General features: G+C 42.8%; 1 protein-coding gene across 1 annotated transcript in view; it reads right to left on the bottom strand.

Moving 5' to 3' along the window:
• Positions 1–917: 917 nt before the first annotated feature.
• Positions 918–25,366, bottom strand: part of OTOS (otospiralin) — a 67,014-nt gene continuing 42,565 nt past the window's right edge. Inside the window, exon 4 of the mRNA XM_069215449.1 lies at positions 918–1,348. Coding sequence (XP_069071550.1) covers positions 1,164–1,348 — 185 coding nt within the window. The 3' untranslated portion in view covers positions 918–1,163. The remainder of the gene's footprint in view (positions 1,349–25,366) is intronic.

Below are 25,366 nucleotides of genomic sequence, written 5' to 3'. Positions count from 1 at the left end.
TGTTTCTGTGACCTTTTCTGATCATCTGTTCTAAAGGAGTCTCCACAGCCCCCTGTGTTTCTGGTACCTTTTTATAGTCTAACTTTTCTATTTGTCCACTCAAAACATATTTTCTTAGATTTGTACACTTTTCCTCACAAAATAAGGAATCTGTCAATGTGTCCTTTAGTCCTATACTATGCGCCTCAACATTATGCACCAACATTACTTTGTGGCTACATTTCTACTTACATATACATACACACATTCATCAACAACATATTTAAAATATAAATTCTTTAGCTATTTCTAAAATCAATCACAGTTCCATACTCTAAACTATATACTTAGTCAGTCGCCACTGGTCACTTCCCTCTGTGCTCAAGAGAGGATAACCCTCAAACCATGTACCTCATAGGTCATGGGATGACTTCCAGATATTGGGTCCCGGACAGTGATTCGAGTGTTCAGTTCTTACTGGAGGTAAAGTTTAGGGATAGCAGTCTTTCAGCCATCACGCTATGTCAAAATGTTGGAACACATATTGGACTCCCAACTTCGAACCACCCACACTTGGCCACTTTGAACTTTATATTGTCTTTGCTCACTGATTTTGCTCCATTACTAGTTCCTGGGGTGGGGGGGCTCCTTGGCCGACAGACTCTTGTGAATTCACTGAAAGCTTAATGTTTTTTGTCAATAAACCTTTTAATAGTTTGATTGGCAAGCGCACAGATGTTTTTTGACGTTATGAAAGTGTCCAAGATACTCCCACCATAGAAAGCTCCCATCCCACAACTGGAGTAGGACTTATTAATGTGTGATATTACACCAGCACGATGTAACATCCTGCGTTCAAAAATGTGTTTACTGAAATATAAATGTAAAGCTTTAATATGCAATAATCTTTAAACATAACTGAAATAAACCAATACACATTAAGAGTAACAATTCTTTATCTCCATTTGTACAAAATGCTACATGTATTTTATTAGAAAGGGAGAGAAGATAAAATGCATCACGTGCAGCACTTACAGAACAGTAAATAAAAGAATGCATACATTATAAAAACAGACACAAACATTATACGCAGGCAGAGTGTGACTGATTTTTAATGGCAGTTATAAGCTCTCTGGTTTCCGTCAGTTGCTTTCAAGAGTACAAGCATTATAAATTAAATCTATTCAGTGCTCATGTTCTGAGACTTCATACCCAAGTGTATCACCAATTGGGTAGTGAGCAAAGAAGGTTCTGGCCAGGTCATTAATTCTATGGTATGCTCCCAGGCTGCGGAAATGTTCAACATAATTCCAAAAATCACTGGTCGAATATGACCAGTAGGGTCTGGCTGGTGGATCCGCAAAAGGGTCTGAAAGAACAACAGTAAATTCACATTAATTGTGGGGTCTTAAAGAACAATAGCAGATTTGCAAAATTTGTATGTCAACAGAACAGCTGTGTGTTCCACTATCTATAGATAGATGCAGAAGACATCACAGAAAGTCTAAAGGCACATTCGTTTCAACCTGGGATAGAAATGTGAACATTTCACCTTTAACGAACAAGGTTAATAAAAGGTCTAATTAAACATTATACAAAGCAGAAGAACTATGACCTTTAAACGCCCGTCCATTTTCAGTGGCTGGAACTAAACAGATACATACTTTAACATTTCCATGGTGTGTGTTGCAAAGCGAGGATATTATGTATGCACACCCCGCTATGCTGTTGATTTAAACTCAGTTTATGATTTTGTCCATTTAATAGAGTATTATTGTCCCATAATGGAGACATCACTACTTTAAAATAATAGTATGGACGACTTTCACCTGCTCAAAGTCAAGATGGCAGTAGGCATGCTGTCAAAGAGTACAGATGATTTGTTTTCACAGAACCCAGCGGCAGCTCACAGTTACAGTGCCCATGCAGACCCAAAACAAATGAAACACTCAAAAATTCTATACGTGGATTTTCTATCCACATTTGTAATGAGTAACTGGCAATGCGGCGCTGCATTGCCATCAAGGGATTCTGGTGTCATCTAAAACCACGAGGCCAATGGCTTTGTGGAATGGTAAATACAACATCAGTACTTCTAGATATAGGACCACCTTACCTGTTATGTATTTTTACCTTACATGTTTATTGTGGGACAGTTAGTTTGAAAATGGTGCTTTTTCAAACAGAAAAACTGCTGCTGAAAACGGTAAGTAAAATGCTGAACAATGCTTTTTGATTGCTTTTAGGAAAATGACTAGAAAAATAATTATTTAGTTAAAAAAACTGAAGAATATTGGAAGAAACTGTTTTGCTTTGTTAAATAAACATTCTGTGTATATATGGGAAAGACTGTTAAAACTATTCTCTGCAAGGTGAATGTAACAAATGGGCATGCTCCAAAATTACATGTACAGGGTTCTTCACCTTCAATGAGTAATTGAATGTGGATGGAACTAAGCACATTTATAAAGCTCTACAGAGTATTTTGAACTGTCATTATAATGATGAAACACATATTGTAGAGGAAACTGTGAAATATGTTTTATACCAATGCATTTTGTACAACAATAACAATGCCCAACTATATAAAATATACACAAAGGATAAAGGGGCGTTATAGTTAGGTGAAAATGACAGTTAAAACATACAGTTTTAAATTAACAAAACAACAGGAATTCCCCAGTTATGGTAATCACACGTAACAGTAACCTGTGCCCTAAAGCAGTGGTTCCCAAACTGTGGTCCGGGGACCACTGGGGGTCCGCGAAGCCTTCTCAGGGGGTCCGCGACTGCTTAGAAAATTAAAAAATATTAACAAATATTGACAAATTAGGTCTCATGCTTCAGTAATGACTCAGTGGGGGTCCCCGGATTCCACTGATGATTCAGTGGGGGTCCCTGGGTTCCATCAATGAGAAAGTGGGGGTCCACAGAAGTCAAAAGGTTGGGAACCACTGCCCTAAAGTAACTATAACACATGTCCGTGCATTGCACAGCATTGTAATCAATGATGTAATTTCAGATGTTGCAGTCATGTTACATGTAATATGTGATGGCGAGGGTGCAAGTTATAATTACCTTTGTATGTGAGTTATAGTTACTTGAGATAACAATAAACTGGTGAATATCAGTGGTTATGTTACTTTAAAACAGTGTATTTTAACTTACATTTTCACCTAACTATAACGTACCTTTAATGTATGTTTTTTCAGTGGTCTTTTTTTAATGTAAGTAAGATTATTATTATAATTCCTAACTATACATTCATTTTAACATTTGTTTTTTCAGTTAATTTCTAGTTTTTTCTAATGTAAAGTAATATTTTAATACTATATGTAGTGCCAAGAACACGCTAGGCCAGGCCCTGTGTCCAACACTTCCTCGGACAGCCAACCTCCCCAGTCTCACACAGCCTACGACCGTGCACAGCCCCCCACTTGGGCTGTGTGCAGCTGGGGGTCCGGCACAGGGCCTGGCACCCCAAAATAAAACAGGGGCATATTGCTGACTACATGATGTAACAATATAAAGAATGTCATTTTAAGTGAAGACCTACTGACTTTTTTATTGGGTCAGAACACTAAAATATAGAAGTGGGCCTATTGGCTTTATAAAGGGTTTATAAAGGGATTGGCATATGAACATATATAAAGCAGACCTATTGTCATTGTCATAGTACGACCAATAATTATAATTAAATGTATATTTCATTGATTCATAGTGCTATGTTTAATACAATTTTTTTTTTTTTCAACATGTCTTTGAGTCTTTCTTTTAAAAATGTTCAGCTACCAAAATGCAGACATAAAAACAAACATATGAGTGCCTTGGACTCAGGCTGAAGAGCATAGAGCTCCAGCAAGGAGTGCTTTAAAAACATATGGTAAACTCTTCTGGGGTCATGGATTTAATGACCAAGGAGATGTACTGTTTTCTGTAATGTTGCTGGGAGCTGCTGCACCTCCCTGCTGGCCCCTACAACATTACAAACGTGGTGATGCCTCTGGCCCTTCAAGAGGGAACACCAGACTAAAAAAGAATAGTAAAAAGCCCTAGCAGGACATTATGAGGGCCTCATAATAAATAAATAAATAAATAAGAGGCTCCTTTTTAATTATTTTTTTATATTCAGGGTGCTTAGGGTCCCACCTGGCACACCAACTTCTTCACTCATTTTTGATGGGGGCCGCAGCGCCGCTGGCTCCCTGCAGGCAGCCTCATGGGCCATGAAGGATCCAGCAACATGCTTTTTAAAAATTCTTTTTAACACTAGGTGGCCCGGTGCCAACCTGGGGAACCACACACATTTTGTTTTAATTTTTTTGTGCCATAAGTGAGCCAGCCCTAGGACCCCTGCTGCCCACTAGCTCCCTGTAAGTGAGTAGTTAGGTCAGTGTATCGGAACATACTTTTTTTTGGTTTGCTAATAACTGGTGTCATTTGACAATTCTTTTCAAAACGTTCCAGAAAAATGTTCATCTACCTGAGCTCCTTTCTGGAAAGTTTCAAGGTGATCCGTGAAGCCGGGGTGAGAAAAAATGTGTGTGGGGGGGAGGGGACAAAACCTAATTTCCCCATGCATTGTCCATAGACTTTTTTTGAAAACGGCTACAGCTCAGACTGTTGAACAGAATTGCACTAATTTTAGAAGGAAGAAATCTAGATCTAGGTCCAGAAAGTGTGTTTTTTGTGCTTTGTAAATATGTTCAGTAGTTTTTAAGAAATTAAGGTTCAAAGATATTTGTATATCTGAACGGTTGCATTTGATTTATTCTCGCGAGAGTCGCATGAGCTCAACTTAAAAAATAGAGCATTCTGATTGACCTCATGCCCAGCAGAGTTATGGTCCCGTGGGAGCGAGTGCTCTGACTCGCTTGCTGCAACATGAAAGTAAATATTGTGGCAGCCATTACAGGATCCGTGAACATAGTCCCCTGTCCTGAAAAAGATAAAAAAACAATATAAGGGGGCAGATAGGGATACTCTGCCCCCCCTAGCCCCCTAATATATATATGAGCCCCAAAGTGGGCCAGGGTCCGGAGGTGGGGGTCAATGTATGCTATAATTTGGGAACGATGTACATGCCCCCCTCCCAACAGATTACTATTGAGGGGACCCCATCCCCTGGGGCTAAATACCAAATTAAGTGGAGGGGTGCATGCAGCCCCTTCTCCGAGCCACTCTTGAGCCCTAGGGACCCCATCCCCAAGGGCTAATTTTTGGAAAAGAGGAGGGGGGTTGTGAGGGAGTGAGTTATAGTTCTTTTAGGACATGAGTCATAGTTACTTGAGAGAACTATAACTGGTGCATTTCAATGTTTTTTTAGTTTAAAACATTATGTTGTCACTGAAATTTTTACCTAACAATAACATTACTGTAACCTTAGTTTTTTCAATTAATTTCTAAGGTTTTTTCACATGTAATGTAAGATATAAGTACAATTCCTAGCTGTAACATCACTTTAACCTTTTTAACTCAAACGCCATGCGGCGCACAGCTGTTGGCCATGCAGACCTGGAGTTGGTTGCAGGGCCTAGTCTGTAGCAAGGCCATTCATCCAACCCCTTTCAGGTAAACTGTACTTGTATAGTGCACTACTCAACCGTTAGGGTCTCAAGGCACTGTACGCATACCGCTGTGGAACCCCTCCTGGCTTTTCCCTGGGAGGTGCCCACTCCTGGGCAACCTCCAAGGTGAAACCAGGCATCCCAGCGCTGTGAGGGCCATTGTGGAGATTAAGCAAGCTCTTGCCCAGAGTTACAGAGTGGGACCCATGAATTAGATTAGGCACTGATGCGAGAATTATCAGGTCCAAGGAAATTGAGCCCAAGACCCACAGAGGCAGGAATTGAACCCTGGTCCCGGGCCAGAACGTGCATCAGGGTCTGCTGCTCTAACCATTGAGCCACACTTCTTCACCCCAAGGCAGGTAAGCAACCCCAGGCAGCACACAGCTTTGGCCAAGTCATGCACCCAACCCTTTGTGAGCACCTTACCCCGCACAGTGCAAGGCTTCTGGCACACACATGACGTGCAGTTGGTCTCGGAGGTCCTGGCTGCACTCAGGCAGACTTACTGACTTTGTCAATGACACCAAATATGAAGAGTGGGCCTAGTGGTTTTATCAAGGCTCTGTCTATGAGTGAGCATATCAATATATATATATATATATATATATATATATATATATATATATATATATATATATATATATATATATATGTATATATATATATATAAGATTTATGATCCTTGTCCAGAAATCACCAATATTTTTAACCAACTGTATATTCAACTGTATATTTCAGTAATTCACACAATGCAATGTTTAATAACAGTGCTAATTGTACAAATGGGTAATAAAGTTTTAATTAAAAAAATAGAATCAACATGTCTTTGAGTTTTTTCTTTTAACAATAAGATACACACCTAACTATAACATAACTATATATTATATGAATATTGATTATATCTATATATTTAGGGTCTAACTCCCATAGACAAAGCTTTTTGTATTTTGCTAATAACTTTAGTGGCATCTGATGAATCTTGACAAAACTTTCAACAGTAACTTGCCATTCACTTCAGCTGCTGGGGTGATTCGTCAAGTGGGGCCAAGAAAAAGGGGGGTTTCCCAAAACGTGTTTTCCCCATTCAATCTCCCATAGGGATTTTGAACACAACTGTAGCTAAACGGAATTACACCAAATTTGGCAGAAAGGTAGATCTTGGCCCAGAATTGTGATTTGGTGTAAACCCGTTCAGTAGTTTTTGAGATATTAATACTGAGATCTGATAGGCTGCCAACACTTCAATCAGGAAGTGTTGGCAGCCATCTTGGGACACAGACTCAGCCAAGTCCTAAAAAAAAGTAAAAATAGAATAGAGAAGGGAGGGTAGGAATACCCTAATCACCTAGGCCTGGTGGTGTGGTCCCCCGGGGACCCAGCCTCAGCCAAAAAGCATTTTTTTCATATTTTGCCACAGTAATTTTGGAGAATCCACAAATCTCTGAATAAATAAAAAAAAAACAGTTGTATAATTCCAGTGGATCTGCCCATAACCAATAACTTGATGCAGGGATGCCGGGACCTGAGTAACATATCTGGTCAGTATAAGTGCAGTACACCTATGTGACTATTTCTAACACAAAGTGTAGGAGCTGATTGCTCAGAAGGCATTGTTCTTACTGGAGGTTCTGTGGAAATATTTTTTGCTAATGAGCAATATATATCAACTAGTGTTCTCAAACCGTGATTTACATTCTGTAACAGGACTAGATGCAGAAAACGTAAAATATGTGTGTGTTTTTTAAAATGTTCTCGCAATAGGAATCAGCGCTCGTTTGTAAATAGCATTGTACACGTACATTTAAAAATATCGTAATTAGAATCAGCACTTTTTTGTAAATAGCAGCGTAAACGCATACTGCAGAATATAAAAACATGTTTTTGTTGCCTCCTGACGTTTAAGGCAGCACACCCGTAGGCTGCTATCGGGATGACTGAATTTGCAATCCCCAAGCACTTTCTCTTCCTGCATAAACCACTCAAGATCAAAGGCCACACAGCTAAGCTACACAGGCCACATCACCACACTGGTAATGGTATGCAGAAAACAATAGAAATTCAACCTTTACAGTTATACGTATCTCAATAAACTATATCTCGTGCTCTAAGGTAATTATAACTTGCGCCCTTGCCACGCACTGCCACATATTATATTAGTAATGTCATCCTATGTGAAATCATTTATAATATAACTGCAACATTTATGATAAAATTATGGAAGAGAAAACTGAGCATGCGGGGCGCAAATTATAGTTACCTTAGGGCACAAGTTATAGTTTCTAGAGATAGTTATAACTGTTGACTTTCTATGGTTTTGTGTGTAAAATCTGAACCTAAATATAATGTCCCTCTAACCTTTGTTTTTTTAGTGAATTATATATATGCACACATACATATATATATCTGCAAGTTTAACACACACATTCTCAGCCACCATCATTTTAATCCATCTGAGCTAGAGACAGCTGCAAATTATGTGGCAAGTTTAGTAAAATCCATAATTATCTGGTGAACACGTAGCCACCGAATCACATAATTCCCATTGACGCTGACCACTGTCCATTGTTTTGGCAACAGTGTATTTATGAAAGGTAAATTAAACCTAAACACTCTAATTCCAATCAGTACCCCTGTTAGCTTCACCTTCAAAAATACCACTGCAACAATCTCTCTCTTCTACAGATGGAATATGTTTTTTAATTTGAACCAAAAACTTTCATCCGATTTGGGACTGACATCTCAAGCTTTGTGACCAACGGACGTAGGGGGTTGGGGAACAAAAATGTGGGGTAAAAAAAAGTGGCTTTTCACATTTTAATTCCCATATGAATTTTAGTTTTCTGCTACAAAAGAAAAAAATACCTAACAGAGCTATGCCAGGCTTGACATAAACATTAAGCCATGGCTTTTTGATTCTTGTTTGTCCAGCTCTCAGGTTTGCGGGCCTGGGTCACAAGTCTCTAAGAGTTTGTGAACAGAGTGTAGGGTTTGTGAACCCTGAATGATATTTTTTTTTTTTTTAACTAATTAAAATAAATAATAATAGTAATAACTGTCTGTCTGTTATTGGCTGGTTTAGGGCTGTGGAATGTTTTTCAGCCATCTTATAAGTCCAGATGTGGCTTAGTCCCAAGACGTTTGTGCTATGGAAAAACATACATAGCTCTGGGGGGCCACCCACAAATACACTTGATCCAAGAGGAGTCGAAGAGTATTCAAAGCATGGAACACTCAAGTCCCACATCAGGAGAAAACAAACAAAACCAGTGCATGACTTTCTAGTCACAAAAAACTACCAGAATGCACACCCCAGGGACCACTCCCTCCTCCCCAGGGCAAACATGCTTTTATCATGTAAGGGAGGCCCAATGGCCTCCCCCACAGCCCCATGAACCACTACCTCCCTGGGGCTACAATAAATTCTGAGTGGGGGCCATGCGGCCCTCCTGAGCCGCGGGGATCGCCACCTCCCCGGGCATATACTAAATAATGTAAAAGGGGTCAGTTTTAGACTACCATTAGCCCCTGGGATCACCACCTCCCCGGAGCTATGTGCACGTTGTAGGGGGGACCCAGAGCCCCACTCATGGAGCCACTGATGGTCCTCGGAACCACCACCCCCAGGGCCAGCTCCTGCTATATTCCGGGGTGCTCACCCCCAGGATATAGCTGTTAGCTGTGGCTTGGCTGCAGCTATGCAGCTGCAACCAAGCCACAGAAAACACTTCATTTTTGACAGTGAGACCTGTCAAACAGGTCCTGTTGTCAGAAACTGAAGCTTTCATCTGTGTTCCCTACATGCTTGCAGGGAACAGAGATAAAGCACTTCAGCAAGCTGCTGTGAAAAGCAGCTCCTTGCTTGCTGAAGCAATGGCACTGCAAGGTGAGCCTTGAGGCTTATCCTGCGATGCCAGATAGGCCGTTAAGGGCATAATTAAAAAACTAAGATATATATATATATATATATATATATATATATATATATATATATATATAAGGACCACAGGGAGCCCTTGAGGGCTCCATTGCGGCCCCAGATAGCCTATAGAGGGCTAAAAAAAACATGGAAAACAGAGAAAGCAATACCTCAGTGTGAAGGTTGCACACCTTCACATTGAACAGTCAGGGTTTGAGTCTAGCCGGACTTGCTACCCACATTTTTTTTTAAAGTACAAATTATTTTCATTTTTCAAAAATGACAGGTAAATTTTTTTATTTTAAATTGTGCAGAAATATCTCATTCTAAGTATATCATACATCAAAGCCTAAAAAACTTGATATATCTCTCCCTCTACCTTTCTCTCTCTCAGTCTCTCTTTTAATCAATTTCTCCCACTCACACACCCACTCAGACACTTACGCACCCACTTACAGACCCACTCAGACACTCACGCACCAACTCACACTCACTCAGACCATCGTGCGCCCATTCACAGCCCCAGTCAGACCCTCATGCACCCACTCACAGACACACTCAGATAGTTATGCACCCACTCAGACGCTCACACACCCACTCAGAGACCCACTGACAGCCTCAGTCACCCATTCACAGACCAGAGCATACAATGATGCACCCACACACAGACTCAATCAGACCATTGTGCACCTATTCACAGCCCCAGTAGGACCCTCATGCACCCACTCACAGACCCTCTCAGATAGTTATGCATCCACTTACAGACCCACTCAGATTACCACACACCCACTCAGAGACCCACTCAGAGCCTCATGCACCAACTCACAGACCCAAGCATACCACTACGCACCCACTAAAACACTGATGTACGCAATATCACACCCAGATACACCCTCTCACACCTATTCTCACAGACAGAGAGGCCGTGGCCAGCTTCCCCGCATATGCCCAAAGGGCTGTGCACAGCGTGGGGTTGGGTGGTTAGGCGGGGTTGGCCGCGGGGTCTAGCTGCAGGCCACGTCTTGCCGCCAACCTTTGCTGCACATGTGTGAAGGCTATGCACAGTTGGGTGCTTATAGGGGAGTTGGCCTCTGATGTTATTAAAGATGGAGACATGTATATGTGTATATGGGCATTTTTATTATAATGTATTTGGAAAACAGTGAGATAATTAAAGTTATATTTAGGCCAGATCTAAAAGGAAATACAGAGCGGTTAAAAGAAACAGTATAACATCAAAAGGCGAGTGATGGAAATAATTCTTGAAGAGGAGCTCATTGCCTGGCAGCGGCACAGAATACATTTGGGCAGGCACTCTGTCAATAGTTTATTTTCGATTTGAAGTTAGATATGCAAGGGGATACAAACTCCAAGTTTTGACCCTTCATGCTTTGGGGTCTGTTTCTTCTCGGGCATAGGCAAATCCTTCGCTCATACTTGCCAAAATCACTTGTGGGAAACAGGTGCTCCACTTATCTTTGGGATGATTGAGGAACCTCTTTGATGCAATGAAACATCTAGGGGAGTGTTGTTAGACTCATATTCACCGGCCATCTCCAGAGTTGCTACTATTTTGTGCCTATGGCTATTAAGACTGAATGTAATGCTCAAACCATGCTGAACAATTCATCCTTGAACTGTATAGTGGCTCTAGTCCTGAGTTTCTCTCACATTGAGTTGACAGTTAACCATATTGCTTGTTTACTGTAACCAGTGTCTACTAGTTATCGGGCAACATACAACTCATTGGCAGATTCCTGAATGCAGTACTCAAAATGACTTTACATGCCCAATCCATCAGACAGAAAAAATATTAGCATGAGAAATGTTAATGTGCTGATAGAAATCAGAGCCTGAAAGACAGCCTCAGTATGTATTGAGTACATGTGCAAAGCACTATGCCTTAGGCTTTACTCAGGTGGTGAATGGTCCAATTGAAATTCTAGATAAAACCATGGATTTGTTGCTCACCTACAGCATTCACAATTAATCCATGCTGGGACAGTTGGATATTAGCTGCTTCTTTGCACCAAGACAGTGTCATTGGCCTTTCTGTCTAGGCAACTGAACACCTTAACTGAAAAAGAGTTCAGTAATTCTTATAAATCACCGGACCTAAAACTTCCTGCTTGTCCTTACCCCATATCATTGATCACCTACCTCCATGACAGATGTTGAAAGCAAAATAACATAGATAAAAGCTGGCAACAAGTGGTAGAATTGTTATTTGGCAGATTTGAAAAGAAGATGTCTGAACTCAGAACACAAATAGTGTATACGTTCATCGTTATTTAACAGATTTGGCTACCGTATCTGGAGAGAAGGTTATCCGAATTCAACAAACCACTCAAAAAGGCCCGCCTTGCCAAATTAATCCATTATGTTCTCAGCCAAATAAAGGAGATCTTTAACATTTTGGAAGAAATGTCCATCCGAAGTTCTAAAAAATCCAACTAACTCTTCGTATCTACATTAAGAAGATCCAATAGACTATTTGAGGCTATGGTCGCTGCTATGTATAAATCTACCATTAATATCAAAGAACAACAATCTTACCTTTCGCCTTCTCTCCCTCTTAGCAATAGTCTTTATCCTACTGTTGCCTAATCCTAGAAACATAAGTTAGACTGCTAGCCGAAGAAACCAAAGTTCCCAGCTGGAATTCTGTTCGGCTGCATTTACAAAGAAAGTTCTTCCATCCTTTGAAGATGACATCACAGGCATAATTAACACTTCCCTTTTCAATGGTTCAGTTCCAGGATCTTTGAAAGGTAGAATCATAAAGTCCCCATCTTAAGAAACCTTTGGTAAACTCACAGGTGCTGTCCAGCTACCTTCCAATTTCAAAATCACACCAAACGTCTTGACAAGGGAAGTAATAAGCCAATTGCCAGAGTACATGGATGAGAACCTCATTCTGAATGACAGCCAGTCTGGTTTCAGACCTTCATGAGGTACAGAGTCAGTGATAGCAAATATCAGAGAAGACCTCCTACTTAACCTAAAGGAGGAACAGCAAGCTGGTTTAATGCTTCTTAATTGCACTGTTGACCACACCTTCCTATGGAGCAGGATCGAGAAATCTGCAGGGACTCTGGGATGGCCTTGAATGAATTTGCTGATACCTTCACAATAGGAGACAACAAAATACTTATTGGATTCTCTGTCATATCTTCCTGTAAAGTGTGTGGCAAGCTTCTCTTAAATAGCTACAAGATTGTCTAGGCTCATGCACTAAACAGTCATTAACTGACATTCCAGATGTACGTGGACCAGTAGCGGCTCCTCCGCAATGTATGAGGAGCATGGCCCACCCTGGCTAACAGCCAGCAGCAGAAAAATAAAATGATGTGTCAATATTGTTTTATTTTTCTGTTGCTGGCTCAACCAGCATGTGAAGGGAGGGGTAGGGCAGGGCTGGGCCATGGGAGGCGGGATGAGTAATTGAGTGCACTAAGTGCGCATGTGTGTTTGGCCAGCCTAAGATGGCCGGCTAAACACACATGTACACTTGGGTTTCTCCAGCACAGCTGTGAGTGGCAGTCTGAGCCGCTCAGACCAACCCTGGCGTGCCATTCATGCTAGGTGGAGCATGAAAGCAGCGCCAGGATTGCTGGGGATCCTGTTCTGAGGTCCCAGTGGATGCTGAGACACCAGAGCAGGAAAAAAGTGACGAGCGAGACGCAGTAGAGGGTGGCGGGAATGGTAAGTCCTCTTTTTAAAAAATGTTATTATTTGTCCCCCCGTCCCCATCATACCTATGCCCCTCCCCTTGATATTTTCGGCAGCTGCTGCTGACATGGATCCATATATATCTCCATTTAGGGAGTGGGGTGAAGGGGCAAACAAGCATTGGCAAGTGAGAAGATCATGTCTACTTCTGGATGAAAAAATGTGATTGATCAAAGATAGATTTTTATCGTAGCAGAGGAGGCTTCCGAAGCACATCACTTTAACTGGTCTACCTCTCTGGGCCCATTGTCCACCTCATGCCAGAAGGTCAGGAACCTGGAGATCTTATTTCATTAAAAATTGAACTTCACACCACAAATCAATGCAGTGGTCAAAATAACTAATTTCTAACTCCCCTATCTCTCACCCTTTACCTTTAGTCAGACTACTGTACAGAGTGTGCATGCACACTAGCCATGACCCTCCTAGGCTACTACAACATACCATATAGTAACCTCTCAAATAATACTCATTGCATTGCAAAGTGTTCAAAATCAGACAGCTAGAATTTGTGACCAGATTAATAATCTATGAAAGCTCTCTATTGGTTCCCAGGAGAGTTCCAGATACAATTCAAAATATTCTGTATTGTGCAAAAAACAAAGTCATAATGGATCAAAAGTTCTAGCATCTTCAATAACTGGACAGCCACTACTTTCAAGGAAGGATTCTGTGATCATCCTAGGCTCATTTCATCCAAAAACGTTCCTTGAAAAGATTTAAGTTTGGCAGAAAAGTATTTGGTGTGTATGGTCTGAAACTTTAGAAAAGCCTCACCCGGTGACTCGGAACCAATGCATCTTACCTTCTGTTCAGGGAACTTCAGAAAACTGAACTTTCCAAACAGGCTTCCGACAAAGTGTTCAATTATCAGCAGAGCACTCATAGGATATCAGACCTAGGGACAAATCCCAGCCTCTCACTGGATTGTTACTCTGTTGTCCAGACTGTTCATTGCTTTGCTTTTTTTAAAATTTTTGTTCTAGCACTTTTAAGTGGCCTATGTGATGTGTAGCACTTAATAAAACTTTAAAATAAATACATCTCTAGCAGTGTGTCTAGTGATATGGTTTACGAATATTTGTTGATTGTAGTGTTATGTCAATTTTCTTTTGTTTTATTTGCCATTGTGCTTCAAAACGACTTTATCACTGTATGAACTTTAAGAGAGACTCTGTGGTAGAATAAGTGAGAAAAAGCTTGGACAGTGAAACAACATGGTGGATGAAACTGCTCCGGGTACTCTTAAACCCTGCAAATTAATATGGGTGCATTCCATTCCATCATTTTTAATTTTTAGGTGCTAATCTTTCCCATGCCATATGCAAATCAGTTTCGGCCATGTCTCTAAAAGGGATAGTTGAGCCTGAGTTGGGACAGAGCTGGGGAAGTTGGTCTCATTCTCTAATAAAATGTGAAGTTAAACAAAAATACTGCCAGGAAAAAAAATCACAGTGGTTCGTTATAAGTGACTGAAGCATCTTTATCCTACACTTTTCTAGGTGATATGTATGTGTGAATAGGCCATTAGATACATTTATTGTCTAACGTTCTCTTGTTCATTTCAAATGATACCTGTTCCCCTGTGCCCGTTGCTGCCAGTTAATTGTACTTAGGCCCTCATTACAACTTGGGAGGTCTTACAGAAAGACTATTTATTTATTGATTTTCACATATTTAAATTCAAGTGATACAAAACAGTATAATGTTACGTTGTTACTTCTCATCAAGCTGTAAGTTCTGTCTTAACATATAAAGCAATTTGTAAAGGAATTCAATTGGTTCACATGTTACCATGTGTATTTCCTGTCTGATATGTAACTTGTTGAATACATAAACATAAATTGTTTTGTGTTAACAAAACTGTAAACTGCTTCGATGAAAAGAAAAAAGAAAATTAATGATATATATTCAAAAATAAAATATAAAAAGAAAGGAAAAGAGACAATTAACAGTCACCATGCATATATTGCATTATATATTTGTCATGCTATGTCATGTGTATAACAAGAACCAGTTCGTAGTGTGAGTAGCAGGTGTTGAAAGTCGGGCCCATTTCCATTTGCGTTCTGCTCTCTGGGTATGTGTATAAATATATAGGGTATGTCTGTGAATATATAATGGTTGTGTGTCTCCACTAGGGAGGGGGGCTCCGTTCATGGTGGGTGTAGGTCGTTTTTTGCTTCCACCTTCAGAACTAATGATTCCCAATATTCCACCCCGAGCTTGTTATGCCCTGTGCCTGGAGCCACTGTAAATGATAAGCTTCTGCTTTGGACCACAACAAAAGGTCTTTCAACCATTGCGATACTGATGGGGGTGCTTGGGATTTCAATGCCATAGCTATCCTGCGCTTAAATTGCACAAGTGCTAAATCTATGAACTTGTGGAGGTATTTGTCTTTTTTGTTGTTGTTTTGGCTCGAATACTTAACAAGCAGAAGGACGGTGTTGCAGGTAGGGTATAATCTGTTATTTCAGTGATTATTACAGTGATTGTATGCCAAACAGTTTGTAAATTCGGGCAATCCCATACCATGTGATAAAATCCCACTGGGGATGTAGCGCATCTCGGGCAAATGGGTTCATGTGTTGGGTACATACGGTTGAGACTTTGGAGGTCTAAGTATGCTTGGTGTATATAGTTAAATTGAGTGAATATAAATCCGGCATTACGAGAGATCTCCTTTACTGAGCGCAGTGCTAGATTCCACTCTGGTGCTGTTAGTGGGTTTGGTAGCACCGTATTCCATTTTTCATGTGTTGTTTGTAGTGGGATATCAGTGTGCGCACGAAGTGCTGTGTATAGAGAGGAGATGATGCGTTAAGTTGTTGTTGCTGATAGTATGGCATGTAAGACTATAGAGGTGGGTGGTTCGGTATTCCCTGGACCCCATATGTGACGTATGCCTTGTATTATGGTGTAATAGGTGATAAACTGTCCTGATGCAATGTTGTATTCAGAAATCATATCTTGGAAAGATTTAAGTGCACCATCGGAAAAAAGGTGTTCCATTCGCGTGATGCCCTTCACTACCCATAGTGCTCATGTCTGGGTTGGTATATTCTGTGGTATTCCAGGTATATCCCACAGTGTTATTGCCGGTGAGTATGGAATGGGTGAGTGTTTAGGATATAAGTACCGATGCCAGGATGTATGTGCCGTTTTTAGCAATGGAGTCATGGTAGAGCCACTTATCCTGGTACTAGTCAACCATGTGTATAGTGTTGTGGTACTCAGTTGGTCTGTTATATCACGTGTCTCCGGGTGTAGTGGAGAAATCAACCACGTGGTTGGCCATTGTAGCTGTGCTGCTGCATAGTAATACTCAAAGTGTGGGGCGCCTAGGCCCCCTTCATGGAGCAGTCTCTAGAGTACGGATAGTGCTACTCTGCGGCATTTGTCTCCCCATATTAAGTCCAATCATAAACTATTTGGCGCTTTGAAGAAGGTTTGTGGCACTACAACAGGTAGAGCTGAGAAGTAATATAACAACCAGGGTAGAATTAACATCTTAGATATCGCTTTTCTGCCCATTGGGGATAAAGGTAGCAATTGCCAGAAATTGAGGGATGTGCGGGCAGACGTTAGCGCTTAAGCTACATTGCCATCTAGGAGATTTTTGGTTGAGTGTTATATGTATACTCCTAAATATTTGAAAGTGTCGTATTGCCACTGTAGTTGTGTATTATTCACGGCAAGGCGTTTAGTGGGAGGATATAATACTTGTGGGAAGACACATGATTTAGGCCAGTTAACCTGAAGTCCTGACGCTGTGCCAAAATGGGAAAGTAAGTGTTCAAGTTCAGGAAGCGTAGAGTGCACATCTCTGATGTATACAAGGGCATTGTCCGCATTTAATGACACCACGTGGAATCTCTGGGAATCCCATATGCGCCAGGCTTCGGCTTTGGAGCGTAGACAGCATGCCAGGGGCTCCCTTGCTAAAGCAAATAACAGCGGCGATAGGGGGCAGCCCTGCCGTGTGCTGCGTTGTATATTGAAGCTGATCCATATTACCCTACCTGTTTTTACTCTTGCTAGTGGCTCTCCATATAGCGTCCTAATCCAGCGCAATAGGCGAGGACCGAATCCCATTTTTTCCAGACAAGCAAATAAGAAGTCCCATCCTAATGTATCAAAGGCCTTCTCTATATCCAAAGAGACTGCTACATGATACATGTCCTCCGTCGGTGTTCTGTGCATTAAATGTAAGAAACGTCTGATATTTATGAATGTGGTGTGGTTTGGTATAAAGCCTGACAGGTCGTAGTGTACCAAAGAATGCATTACAGGTAACAGGCGGTTAGCAAGTATCTTACCCAGGATCTTGCAGTCTAGGTTAAGTAGCGATAAAGGGCGGTATGATTTTGTATCAGTCGTATCACGCCCTGGTTTAGGTAGCACTACGATAAGAGCTTCTCTCATGGAACGTGGTAGGGAGCCCTGTTGAAATGCCTCTTGGTAGACTTCAAACAGTCGTGGGTAGAGAGTGGTTGGATATGTGGCATAATATTCAATGGGTAAGCCATCAGTGCCTTGAGTCTTACCATGCACCATTTGCTTGACCGCGGCCACAAGTTCCTCTAGTTGTATGGGTTCTTCTATAATATTGCATTCTGTATCCGTCAATTTAGGAAGGTGTACCTCCTTTAAAAAGCTGCATGCTCTTTCCGTGTTCATGTCAACTGGGTGTTCATAAAGCTGTTGGTAGTAAGTGCGAAAAGCATCATTTATTGCGAGATGTGACGTGGCCATGCATCCATCTGGCAACAGGATGGCCATTGCTGGTGTTCTATGATTCGCTTTTCGGAGGAGCCAGGCAAGCACCTTACCCGATCGATCTCCCTGAGCGTGTTGTAAAGCCACGCGTGTGCGATAATCATAGCGACTTAAAGTGGATTCTGTTTCATGTCTGCATCGCCTGAGTTGACGTAATTGTGTAGGGGACCCAGAGGGTTCTGCAGCATGTATTTCTTTTTGATGTAAGTCATGTTCAATCTTAATAAGATCACAAGTTAATTGTTGCCTTACTCCCCAAGTTGTAGTCATACAGTGCCCACGAATTACCACTTTATGTGCTTCCCATTCTGTTGCACAGGAGGAAGCTGTGTCAGCGTTTGTTAAGAAATATTGCCGAATAGTGTCCGACAATGATTCGTGGAACGGGGGATCTTGTAAGGCCTCTGTTTGCAGGCACCAGGTGGGTATAGCAGGTCGTGGTATACCCCAAGACATAAGTGCTGTTAGCGGGTTATGGTCAGAATGTGTTTTTGTGAGATATTCTACGTGGTTCAAAAGGGGACCAGTATTGGTGGTACTAAATAAAATATCTAGCCTGGTGTGGAGGTCGTGTACCGGAGAATAAAATGAGTATTTACGGTCTTGGGGATGATTCAATTGCCATACATTGACTAATCCCATGTGTGTACTCCAGGTTTGGAGATGGCGAGTGTTTCTCAGACCGTGGGCTGACGATATTGGGGGATGAGATCGGTCTAGTTGTGGATCCATAATGCAATTGAAATCTCCACCCCAGATCGTAGGTGCAAGTGGGTCATTAAACAGGGCTGGTGTGAGGGAGTCTATAAAGGGGATCTGATTATTATTTGGAGCATAGACAGCCGCTAGGTTGATGGGTGCGCCATCTAACTTACCCTCTAGTATCACATATCTACCCTCTTTATCTATTGTCTGGGATGTGAGGGCAAAGGGAACACCAGGAGCTAGCCATATTGGAACACCTTTAGCGAATGCTGACGTAACAGTGCCATATATTTGACCTCGCCATTGAGATCATACCTTCGCCAATTCAGCTTTCGTAAGATGCGTTTCTTGGAGCAGTGCAATATGTACCCTATGACGTTTGAGATATGAGTGTATTTTATATCGTTTAATGTATGTTGCCATACCTCTGACATCCAGGTCATGATTTTATATTGTTGGGCTTGAGTCGGTTGTTGTGTATGAGACATCACTCCTTAGTTTTAAGTAAAGTACTACAGACAATGTAACACACTTGCACATTACACTTTCAAGGGCATGCATGTATATGAGCAGCTGCGAGGATGTGACCCAGTATTTCGGACTACAATGGTGTACAAAATTGCATATTAAGGAGCATGTTGAAACATATATAAAAATAAGAGGAAAAAACCCCAACAGTTTAAACAATCCCTCCCAGGCCACAACTATATGTTGTGCCGCCCAATGTGTGTTAACCAGTAACGAGTGTCTCTGTGTCTCAATGAACATCGTGTCCAAAGGTATATCTTGGTGGGGTGGTGACAAGCTTTAATAAAAATATACCCTGTTACGGGCCCTTGATGATTGATGCAGTAAAGGAGAGAGGATCAAGTTAAGCAGTGTCCACAAGGGTGTCCAGGTGTTCTATGATGGAGTGTCTAGATGGCGGTGAAATACAATGTTCGCGTGGATTGCTATTGTCTGTCAAATAATGTCATCCACTGTGCCAGGCGTGATATGTGGGGCTTTATTATTGCCAGTCTCCGAGATCTCAGAGCCAGAGTCCGATCCTGATGTTTGTGCGTGTTCCGAGCGAAGGGTGTTAAAGGGGTGCTTACAGCAGCGTATGGCTGCTGCTACTGCTTGATCACGTTCCGCCGCCACCTGTTCTTGATTTGGACGGGTTTTAGCTGGTTTTCTGCGACGACGTCTCAGCTTCGGGGTGATCCATGTATCCGCCTCCTTCTCCTCCTCTGTCGCTGTCATCAAGCCCTTTGTGTGCAGCCAGGTCCATACATCTCCGGGTGATTGGAAGATATGTGTTGTCTCTTGGTCTATGACTTTAAGTTTTGCTGGGTATAGAAGAGCATATTTGATTTGTAGAGCGCAGAGGCATTGTTTAACCGCCATGAATGACCCCCTTTTCTGCTGCACTTCCATTGTGTAATCTGGGTATGCCGTTATTGATATATTTTCGAAGTGCCAAGGCCCTTTGGTACGGAACAATTGTAGGATTAGGTCCCAATCGCGAAAGTTCAAGAGGCGAGCTATGAGAGGGCGTGGAGGGGCGTCTGCTTTAGGTGATCGACCCGGTATTCGGTGGGCCCTCTCAATGGAAAACAGGGGTGGGACGTTTTCATGAAGTACCGTAGATTTGAGCCACTTATCCAGAAATGCTTCTGCGTTAGGTTGTTCGGAGCGTTCGGGGAATCCAATGAAACGGATGTTCTTTCGTCTAGAGCAGCCTTCCGCATCTTCCTCTCTGCGGTTGAAGGACGTTGAGTTCTTCTTGCATGGATGCTAATTGCGTTTGTAGCGATTGAAAAATGGTTGTACAGTCTGAGTGATTGCTTCCGCCTGAGTAACCCGCTCTGCGAGTTTACGATGACCTGCTCTCAATAGATTGACTTCCAATGAGACTGTATCAATCTTGTTTTTTTAGTGAGGTTTTGGTGTCTAATATTGCATGCAGAATTGTCTCAAATTTTTCAGAATGGCGCAGTAATGTATTTTCCAGTTGGCAAAACTGTTCAGTTTGTGACAGTGGTTCCGAAGAGTCATTGTCAGTTGTGGCCATGGTTTAATTGGTGGTTTTATTGGGTCGAGATTTCCTCATGATGGCAGTGAGCGAGAGAGTTATATTTACGTGCTATGACCTTGTTGTTGGTCCACTACGAGTGAATGTCTCGTTATAGCACTGTTTTACATATGATGTAGCAACTAATAGTTTTGTGGGACTCCTTGGGCGTGTCACTGTATAATCAGGACTTTAAAGGGTGCATCAATAAACACCCAGCTGTTTCTGCACAGGATGATATCCCAATAGTGTGTACTGGCAGTGCCCAGTGTGTTTATTAGGATACCTTTTAGGTAGGCAAAAGAGCGCTAATCTCTGTACTCGTAATGTATTTAAGGGATGATTTGAAAATGTAGTTGTAGCATTTCAATAAATTGTTTTACTCTCCGCTACGCAATTCACAATGTTTTTAGTTTGCAGCTTGTTCTGGATGTTCTGTACAGGGCCGGGGATTCAATGGTCCCTGATTCGGCACGGGCGTGTGCAGCTGGCAGAGGAGTTAGGAGGAAAGGCGAGCAGCCCTTCTATGTAAAAAGTTATGTGGAGCATGCTGCCCCGCTGCAAGTGCGTCGCCTTCTCCCCAGCCGCAGCGCACCTACCGCAGTGGTCCAGGCTGCGGCAGGGCGGCACTCTCCCTCGTCGGAGGCCCAAGGCAACGGAGGGCCGCCATCTGGTGCCGGGACAATGGATCGGCACACGCCGGTGTGCTTTTCAGGTACTCTCTTTTTTCACCCCAGGCAGGTTGGCAGCTAAACCGCAGGTGGAAATCTGGCCTTAGGCTCAATTTAGGATCGGCTGTTCCGCTGGTCGGGCCACCATCTTTGTTTTCGCAGGCGCCGGTTATGGGCGCCGTGTGAGGAATGGTGCCTCAATTCACACCCCCGCATGCACCACCGATCTGTCCCACCTCGATCAGTGCCTTCACAGGGACTCCCTGTGTATATGGAGCTCCCTTGGTGAATATTTGTACAGGACATTGCTCGGGCCCCGCACGGAGCTCGTTTGCCAGCATCCTATGCGGCCGCCATCTTGGCCACGCCCCCGTAAAATTTGTCTATGTTGTTTTGACTATTGCATGTTTTTTTTATAAAAACCCATTGACCTTCACTCCATTTTTGTTGCTTGACACCCCATTTGTTATCATACCATTGTTTATACCTATTTTGTTGAGGTGTTCTTCTTTCTCTAATTCTAATCTGGTTTTTGATAATTGCTCTGTCTCGGAATAAACATAGAGGGAGCATCTTAGTATTGGGCTTCCTGCCCCTAAGCAACTCAAAAGGGGAAAATCCTGTTATAGTAATAGGGGTGGTGTGATAAGACCACAACATCTCTTTGATAGTCTTAACAATTGACTTACTTATAGACAAAATCTGAAAATACTCTTTGAGCATCCTATTGGTTCTTTCCACTAGCCCATTAGCTGTAGGACAATATAAGGGAGTTTTTATATGTTGTATAGACAAATTGGCTATGAAGTCTTTTATTTCATTGGAACAGAACTGTACCCCGTTATCAGTGATAAGACTCCCTGGAATACCTTCACTGGCAAAAAAGTCAGTAAGAAAATCAATCAAAATTTTGGTGTTGACACTGGCAGTAAATTTCATGGAAATGCAATGAAAATGGTATTTCATAAGGGTCACAATGTATTTATTGTGGAAACCCAAGGTGTGGATGGGACCAACATCTTCACATCCAGTTGCCCATGGAACAGGAAAGCCTCCATGGACTGCTCCACAAGGACAGAAAGACAATGTATAATGAGGTGGAGGAGCACAACAAACTGTAGGCAAGATGATGATAAGGGTGGAGATGAGTAGCTGTCCTCTACACAGCATCCACATCCCATCCTCATCGCCAATTTTATTGTGAATAAAGAAAATGGAAGGCTCCCAAAAATATGAGATGTTTATAAGCACAACACATCTCCAGCTTGCACCATGCTCCACAGTCTAATTACCTCATATAACTTTCCATAGCAAACTCCCTGTCAGCATTCTAAGTTCTGAAAGGGAAGAACCAACCATAGAAAAATGGGGACTGGTGTGAGCAGGTAATGGACAGATAAGGGAGGGAACAGTTAAGAGAAGTAAGGGTAACAAAGTTGAATGGTACCAAAACATTATAAAATATGGTCCAAGAGATGCTGCAGAAATGTTCACTTTCACATAGATAAGTAGACTGATAGACTGTCAGACAGATAGATCAAATAAATGCTCATTGAGAGAACTGAATAAAAATCACTCAGTTATCCAGAAGTGCTCTTGAACCTTAAGAACATGAGGAAGTGTTGAGCCTATTTGCTGAGCAAGAGGTGTAAATGACCTGACTGTATAGATATGCAATTTTTATTGAAAAGGTTTGTATATTGAGCATGAAGATTTCTCGTATACATAATTGTGAGGAGACAGAGTGACCATTGTTTTTGGAACCGTCGTGCACTGCTTGATCTGGCTCATGAATGTGGGGGGTGGGGTTGTGGGACAGTGCTGTTCAACAAAACTGTGGTAGGAGGCTTGCAATGCAGAGAGTAGGGCAGTAGTATGTTGCTTTAGGAGGTAAATGTCTTCTATCACAATGTGGAACAATAGGCTTTAAGCTTCGACTATGAGTGGTCAGACTTAGGTGCAGAGGGGAAATGGCCTTCACTACGTGGCCAGAGCCATGCAGACTGTCCCACACAAGTGTTACCACATGCTTGCCCTGAACTACTCATGTACATGTACTGCACAAGTGTGTGGTTAAAGCACCATGCATATGCGTGGTTCAGGCACATAGGCCCTCATTCTGACCCTGGCGGTCTTTGACCGCCAGGGCGGAGGACCGCGGGAGCACCGCCGACAGGCCGGCGGTGCTCCAATGGGGATTCCGACCGCGGCGGTAAAGCCGCGGTCGGACCGGCACCACTGGCGGGGTCTCGCCAGTGTACCGCGGCCCCATTGAATCCTCCGCGGCGGCGCAGCTTGCTGCACCGCCGCGGGGATTCCGACCCCCACTACCGCCATCCAGATCCCGGCGGTCGGACCGCCGAGATCCGGATGGCGGTAGGGGGGGTCGCGGGGCCCCTGGGGGCCCCTGCAGTGCCCATGCCACTGGCATGGGCATTGCAGGGCCCCCCGTAAGAGGGCCCCTACATGTATTTCACTGTCTGCTGCGCAGACAGTGAAATACGCGACGGGTGCAACTGCACCCGTCGCACAGCTTCCACTCCGCCGGCTCGATTCCGAGCCGGCTTCATCGTGGAAGCCTCTTTCCCGCTGGGCTGGCTGGCGGTCTGAAGGCGACCGCCCGCCAGCCCAGCGGGAAAGTCAGAATTACCGCCGCGGTCTTTCGACCGCGGAACGGTAACCTGACGGCGGGACTTTGGCGGGCGGCCTCCGCCGCCCGCCAAGGTCAGAATGAGGGCCATAGTGAGGAGAGGAAGGCAGCGGTTGGGCAAGTGGGGCTGGGGCGGGTGGGGGTTGTTTAAAACAGGGTGTGGTAGGAGGGTGGGGGAAGGGCCAGTTTTAGGGGTGGTCGGGTTGTTTTTTTTATTTTTAAAGGGTCAGTGTTAGAGTTCAGGGTGGGGGGAGGCCGGGGTAGTTTTTAGGGGAGGGTGGGGTTGGAGAGCAGGTGGGAGGGTCAGTTTTGGGGGCAGTTTTAGGCCTCAGGGCGGGAGAGTGGGTCAGAGTACTTTAGTTTTTAGGAGTGGGAGAAGGTTTTAGGTCTCAGGGTGGGAAGGGTCTAGGGCCAGGCTTTGGGGAGTGAAGTTTTTCAGGGTGGGGGAATGTTATATGGCTTAGGGTGGGTGGGTGGGTGAGTGTTCTGCTTAGCTTCAAACTAAGAGGGAATGAAGCTAAAGAATGCAGATGCAGCACTCTTAGTCTGAGTAATGAATTTATTAAGGCACATCCCAGATCTCAAACGGGGACATACAAAACTATTTACGTGAACATTTAACTTGAATGCAGCAAAACACTTCCAGGTACTAAAACAATCACAGCAGTTGAATAATGATAGGCAGAAAAAGTGCAATACTTCAACATTGAATATGTATGCAGTGAATATATATATATATATATATATATATATACATATATATATATATATATATATCCCTCCAGCCCCGCCCGCCGCGCCCCACCTCTTCTCCCAGGAAAAATAAAATGATAATAACTTAACATTATTATAATTTTATTTTTATTTTCTCACAATCCAGTGGAGCGACGCTCCTCTGCCTTAGCGGAGGAGCTGCTCTTGTAGGCCAACCTGATTGTCAAAAAATCTAAAACTCACCCCTCCCCCAATCCTACTGACCAAGCTACGCCGCCGGCAGTTGTATTGTGGATATGTGCAGATGGTATGATGGTAAAGTGTGACAGCTAGTGCTGTGATGGTGGGGTGATAGTGGGTGCTGTGGGGATAGTAGAATGGCAGTATGGGGATAAGTGCAGTTGTGAGAATGGACCTGACGGGTTACGGGGTGAAATATTAATGATGTTGGAATGTACTGCAGAACTTGGGTGGTTGTGTGTGGTTAAGGGAGGAAGTATGGTGATCTGAGGTTAAATCAGTGATAAGAGGTGGAAATTCAGAATGTGAATGACAGTTAAGTGTAGAAGGTTGGAAGTGAAGCAATGTGGA

Source organism: Pleurodeles waltl, chromosome 11, assembly GCF_031143425.1.
Source record: "Pleurodeles waltl isolate 20211129_DDA chromosome 11, aPleWal1.hap1.20221129, whole genome shotgun sequence".
NCBI classification, from domain to species: Eukaryota; Metazoa; Chordata; class Amphibia; order Caudata; family Salamandridae; genus Pleurodeles; species Pleurodeles waltl.
This window is presented reverse-complemented; position numbering and strand designations above follow the sequence as displayed.